Here is a 6875-nt window from a genome sequence, read left to right as displayed (position 1 = left end):
TGAAGACCAAACTATTAAAGTCAATCCCCGATCGGGTTAAGACAGAACAAAGTGTGGGAAAAAAACGGTAGAAATGAAAGGCAAACCGTTTACATGAAGAATTATCACAAAACATTGCTGACTGGTAAATTATATACACAGCAATTTATAGTCTCGAGTACTAGTCTTTGAAAATCACAGCCAGCTGTTCGATTTAGCATTAATACCTGCGTAGAGCTGGCAGCCGGGATATGCGGGGTACTTCTGGCACACTCAGTTTGTTCCTCTACAGCAGACATATCAAGTGACCGGCCTGCGGGATCGATTTGAAATCAGCATGGCATTGGCTTGCACAACGTTATCAGCCAAATATGTGCATGTGATTCTATGAGCAGCGTCTTCTTATTTGTACGAACTATACAGTGGCCTACTCAGTGTTTACTATGTCAACTACATTACATTAGTGTTTATTTGAAGTTTTGACAAAAATGGAACTTCTTCCTGGTTGTTACAGCGCAAATCTGACTGCAAAAAGTGTTTTCTGAGTCGAAAAGCACACATTTATAGGACACAATAGAAAACTATATGGATGTAATTCACTATTATTCTTTTTTTCTGTGAAGTTTGAAGTAAATCTGACGATGCGCTTTGTCTCAGTGTGACCCGGAAAATAAGATGACTGGAGCGCATGCCGCCATTGTTTGTTGTTTATGAACTCAAAATCACTAAATGATCGCAATTTCAGCAAGTCCAGGCGATCCTATGCTAAATTACTTTGGATGTTGACTATATTTGGTGTTGTAGGCAAAGTATTTTGGTAAAAATATCAATGATTGTCTCAAGCAGCAGCCGCTGCTGACATCCCCATTAGCTTGTGTTGTAGCAATTTGCTAATCTTCCTGGGGTCCACATATAATCAACAGTACAAATAATAATTAGTACAGCACATGGTACTTTAATACAGTAGTTACACATGATTCATTGATACAGTAGTTACTCAAAACACATGAAACAGAGTCGAACAAATAAACATTAACACAAGACACCAAATTTGATAAGATATGATCTTGAATACTGTTAAAACAAAAAAAAATATTTTAATCCTCAACCAACACCTCTCAGATGAATAAAGTCTGAAGCGGATATAATAATGCCAAATAGCAGGCATGTCAAACTCGCAGACAGGGGGCCACATTCGGCCTGCCACATCATTTTATGTGACCAGCAAAAGTAAATCCTTTGCATCAACTTCCCAGATTCTTCCTAAAATCTTTACCAAAATTTCACATCATAGTATGTAATAAATAATAATGTTGAGATGTTGCAATTTTGTTGTTTTACAGTAACTTAAACAATAGATGAACAAACTATTATCCTTAACTTCTTATTTGAATAGTAGTTATCCATGATTTTGTTGTGTATATACAGTCCAATACTATGATCAGGTGATGAAACATTAATATGGTTTCATGGTCATTACGGGCCTCTGAGGGAAACTGGACCAACAATGTAACCTTGCTGAACATTTAATGAAGCTAGGAAATACATGCTTTTTGGCCAACACTTGTAAAATAGCTGACGTGCCTTTAATCCATCCATCCATCAATTTTTTTAACCGCTTATTGTCAAAATGTTCAGTCAAATTATCTTTCGAGCAAAATAGCACATGTGCAAGTGGCTATATAATCACAAACATACACCCAGTCCTCACCACACTATGACATTTGGTTGTGAATACTGTAGTTCTTTAAATTCTTTCAATGAACAAAAAAATACAAATTGAGTAGAATAGTATATGACTCGCCAAATCATTGGTTAAATGTTGAAAAACATTTAAACTCCCTAATACACTAACCTGTAAGTAGTGGCGATTTTGGCATGTGCAATACGTGCGGCTGCACATGGTGGCATTGCTGGGACAGCGGCAGCCCCCCACCCCCACCCCCACCCCCATCCACCACACACACGACGCACCCACGCCACAAAAAAAATGCTACATCCAATGGTTTTCTGTTGTGTAATGGGATGACATGTATTTCAAAGTTTTTGTAAATGCAAATAACGAGATCCGAATGGGTACGGTAACACAATACGGTAAGTGAGTGAAGTAAGTCTTGGAAACAGCTACTGAAACAAAGCACGAATTCACAACCCTATACTGTACTGACGATTACGATGTCAATCTTTGGCATTTCGATGGAGAACCTGCGCCCCCTTGTGGAGTCACTCTACAATTGCTTTCATAATAATTTTTGGTTTGAAAATGGAAGATGAAACGATATGTCACAGCTGCCAAGAAATCGTACAACGAGTTAAAGAATTTTATACAAACCTATACAGCGACCCTCACCGAATGATTACTGGAAAGCTAGAAGCAGACCCACTTCCATGTATCCTGAATGAAGAGGTTGAAAATGCTATTAGTTCACTTAAGGGCGGAAAAGCTTGTGGTCTGGATGAAATTTCTGTTGAAATGCTGAAAGCAGGAGGGAACAAACTCAATAAGATCCTTGTACGACTATTTCAACGCTGCTTGGACTTGGAAGAAGTACATATTCCTGTCTGTCAATTTTTAGTCATCCACTAAAATCCATTTAAATTAAACCATGTTGCTTTTTAGGACAAATATTGTTATATGATTAAAATGTGATTAATTGACATCAATTAATTACAAAGTCTCTGATTGATTAGATTCTTTTGAATAGAGTCCCACCCCTAATATAATTATATAACTAATAATCTGCCTGGTGACACTATTATACTTTTCACATGTGTAAACAAAGAAAGGTAATTTGAGATCATTTATTGTGGCTGAAATTGCCTTAATTTTTTTATTTAATAAAAAAAACTGTTTTAAAGTGATGTTGTTTGCCAATATTATAATTTTCATATTATGTACCTTTTTTGGTGTATTTAATTAAGATTCATGCAATATTTACAAAACAAACGAATCAGAAGTTGCTTACCAGTACTTGAGTAGTTTTTTTCCCCCCACAGAATACTTACAGTACCTTTACTCAAGTAATTATTTGGAGGACTACTTTTTAACTATTATTTTCTTCGTGTAATTCTAAAGTAGCAGTCGGCCTACTTTTACTTGAGTACAATTTTTGGTTATTTGACCTTCATTTTTTCTTGCCATTACTTTTACTAATTGACACCAATGAAGCACATACATACATCTTTATACCTTTGTATATGTATCTGTCTTTTCGACTAGTTATATTTACATTATAAATATCTTGAATGAGAATTCCAACTTTTCAAAATGTAACTACGGCTGGTCAGAAAAGACATTGTTGACATCTGCTATGTTAATTCCGGAGAGTCAAACTTTGCTTTTAAATGTTAAATCCGCTTGCCATACTCTCCTCCCTTCATGTCTCGTGTGAGGCTTCTTCAATAATGATGACGGAATGCACCCCCAAAATAATATTTTACTATCAGTGAATTTTATGTTATTTTAATGGAGGGGGGGGGTAGAATTGCGCATGCGCATGTGCAGTGTTTAGCTTCCCCGTCCCCTCTGAACCTGACAGCCCGTTAGCTTAGTTTAGCTGCCGCTACTCACCGGCGATGATACAGCAAACAAGGACTTGATAGGGCTTACGGAGTTGTGCATAAGCCCCCTTTTTGACTCCCAAAATACAGGCACCATTTAGACATCATTGTTAGCTGATCGCGGGTGGAGTGTAAATATTCGGCAAGTTTTTTTTGTTGTTGCGTGGGGTAGAAGAGGACGTCCGCGAGAGGAATGAAGTCTGCGACTGATTTCATGCGACATAGGTTGGACAGCTCGTTGACCACCTGACTGCAGCCAAACTCTTCACAGCTAAATCTTCGTGCTTGCTTTTGGCTCTACCATATGTGATGGGAAACCTTTGCAATAAGGTACCATAACTCCCGAAGGGGTGAAGCGAATCATTTCTGCTTATCTACCAGGGCTTTAAGCTAACCAGTTGCTAGCAGAATTTCGAATTAATTATATCTAATATGTGATTATGTTGTTTTTGTAAAGTGGATTATTGTGTGAAGTAGTTTCTGAGTCAGCACACTGATTGGAAGGACAAATATTCTGACTTCTACCGATGGGGCTTGAGCATCGCGATCGAGCTAGCATTATAGCTGTGCGTTAGCTAGCAGGTCGAGTCAAAAGCCCAACCGCCTATTTCTAAGGACCCCCAAAATCAGAACCCTCCTGGTGGCAGGGATGCACCACCAGGACTTTTGTGGAGACCCACCTAGTGCTGGTAGCAGGAAAACGGTGTTTCATTACCGCAGGGGCAGCGGCGGAGGGGCGCCTGCTTTGTCCACTGGCGCTGGAGTTAATGCACTTGAAGAATGTTCGGCACCAGCTGGAGCCTCCTCTCCGGGACCCCATCAACAGCCCGCATCCCAAATGCCTGGAGCTCAGGTGAAGAAGAAGAGTGGCTTCCAGATAACAAGCGTCACCTCTGCTCAGATTAACATAAGTGGCAGTAACAGTTTGGCTGATGACACCGAGAGCTATGATGACCTGGATGAGTCGCACACTGAGGACCTTTCTTCCTCTGATATGCTGGATGCTTCAGTGTCCCGAGCCACAGACACGGGTGTGCCAGAGCGAAGTTCCTCGGACGAGACATTAAACAGCCTCCATGGGGTGGACACGCCTGGCCTTGTGTCACCCAATGAGCCTCCATATCCACATTCCAGCCAGGGAGCTCAGAAGCATACCGCGATGGTAAATGGGACTGCACACCATCATTATTATCCGCAGCAGCACAGTCTGCCCCATCAGCATCACGCTGATAACTTGCCAGGAGGTGAATCATCAGCCCTTCCCTTAGCATCGTTGTCTAGCTCCAGCCAGCCGCTTTCCAAAACGGGGGCTACCCCATCCCAGAAGCCACCTGTGTTGGAGAGCACCAAACCTATAGGGGGAACAGCACAACCATCTGCTCCTATTGTTGGTAGGACAGCCGGTGACTCACACCTACAGGGTACTGGGAATTTTCAGACCGTCTCCTCTGTCACTCCAGTTCAGCCACCTGGGCAGCCAGGTTTTGACAACACTGGTGGGATTGGACCAACAGTTTCCACTGGTGGAGTAACAGGTCAGTCAACCACCGCCTCCAGCACTCAAACGCAGACGACTACCAGCTCTCGTTTCAGAGTGGTCAAACTGGACACCAACTCTGAGCCATTCCGCAAAGGAAGATGGACATGTACAGAGTATTACGAGAAGGAGATTCCACCTGCAGCAATCTCGGAGGCACCTAAAGCTGCGGATTCTTCTGCGGAGACTGAGCCCGGTAATGCTGGAGTAAGTTCAATTCTTTCAGCATGTCCAGCAACCTCACACACTGCAGCCTTATCAGCTGTCGAACCAGGAGTACACCGGTCCTCATACAATGCAGAGCCCGCCACAAGCTCCGGCCCAAACCAATCCCTTCAACTATATGTCACCCCAGGAAGTAGTTGGTGCAGCTCACACTAAGATGCTAGGGGCTCCTGGTACTCTCCCTGCAAGTCCACCACAAGTTGGTATGAACCAGCCCCCCTCCCGCATGGCCCATCATTTACCCTATGCCGTGGACCAGCAGCAGGCTCAAGCCCCGGGAAGTTATATCGCACCTCAGCTCAGTGGTCTGCAACCAGACTTTATCCAACCCACTGCTCCGTTCCAAACCCAGGTCCAGCCTCCACTAACGCACTTGAGCTCATCCATATCACCAGGGTCAGCAGTCACAGCAAAGCCACTAGGCAGCCTGGCTCAGCAGTCACCCCATCAAGGTCATGTGGCTCCATCTGCTGTAGAAAATTCTGCTGTGGGCCAACCGACATCTATGGCCTCCACCTCTACGGTACCACCAGTGCAAGGGGCCCCTTACATGCCTCTGACTGCACTTCAAGCTGACCTACAGCCACTTCTCACCCCAGGCACAGCCCTCTATGCAGCCCCTCTGGCAGGAGGGAGCTCCCTAAAAGCATCCCAACTGGAAGATGCACAAAAGCTTCTGTTTCAGCACCAGCGCCTCCTGGGACTGCCCAGGCTGGGTGCCGCTGGAGGTGGAGTGATGGCTGCGGATGCCGGCATCACTGCTAGAAGCCTGGCCCACATGGGGATGTCAGTGGAGGCCAGCGCCCTTGTAGCTGCTGCTGCTGGCTTGAGGACTCCGCATGCTGAAGGAGAAGAGGACAGGTGAGACTATAACAGCTTGTTCAAACTGTGTCTGGGGTCAATCAGATAGGTATTTTGTCATCAACATACCGAGTTGCACAACATTTTGATTGTGACACGGACCAGCAACAAAGAAGATTAACTAGCTAACTAACTCCCAACCTTTACTGAGCCAAGGCACATATTTTACATTAGAAAAATCTCACGGCACACTAACAAAGACAAATGGCACAAAAATACTTTCAGGGGTACCTTAACGTGGGAGTTTATTTAATTCCGTGGTCAAATTCGATTGACCCACATATACTGAATCAATATTCCCTATTGAAATGAATTGAAATGTCATTAATCTGTTCCAACCCCTCTAAAAGTACCAAACCTTTTTTCGTGAGAAAGAAAAATAGCACAGTATTGTAAAATCTAAATATTAGGGGTGCAACAATAATAGGTTAATTGACAAGTAATCAATTATCAAATTAATACACAACTGTTTTCATAATTTAATAATCGTTTAGAGCGTTTGTTTAACTTGAAATTGTCCAAATCTTTAGGAATTTCAGTGTCTCAACAGCAAATATTCTCACTCAGATTTCTGTAGTCCTCCATGAAACACAAATCTTTCTGTTTAATCAAAATATTTTAAGACATTTGCAAACATCTGCTTTTACTTTGGAACAAATGGTCAACTTTTTTGCCTATCTTCTGACATGTTACGGACTAAACCAGTAACTTA

At 42.6% G+C, this 6875-nt stretch overlaps 1 protein-coding gene across 1 annotated transcript; it reads left to right on the top strand.

Moving 5' to 3' along the window:
• The first annotated feature begins 3517 nt into the window (after positions 1–3517).
• LOC133403580 (TSC22 domain family protein 1-like) lies at positions 3518–5550 on the top strand. The gene has a single exon (XM_061678564.1). It carries the CDS (start codon positions 4190–4192, stop codon positions 5456–5458), a length of 1269 nt encoding a protein of 422 aa, XP_061534548.1. The 5' UTR covers positions 3518–4189; the 3' UTR covers positions 5459–5550.
• Positions 5551–6875: the final 1325 nt, after the last annotated feature.

Source organism: Phycodurus eques, chromosome 1 (genome assembly GCF_024500275.1).
Source record: "Phycodurus eques isolate BA_2022a chromosome 1, UOR_Pequ_1.1, whole genome shotgun sequence".
Classification (NCBI taxonomy): domain Eukaryota; kingdom Metazoa; phylum Chordata; class Actinopteri; order Syngnathiformes; family Syngnathidae; genus Phycodurus; species Phycodurus eques.
Note: the sequence above shows the minus strand (reverse complement) of the source record. Positions and strands in the feature narration are given on the sequence as shown.

What these genes read in the sequence shown, in the direction of transcription:
- LOC133403580 (XM_061678564.1), top strand. Translation starts at nt 4,190, where the DNA reads ATGCACCACCAGGACTTTTGTGGAGACCCACCTAGTGCTGGTAGCAGG.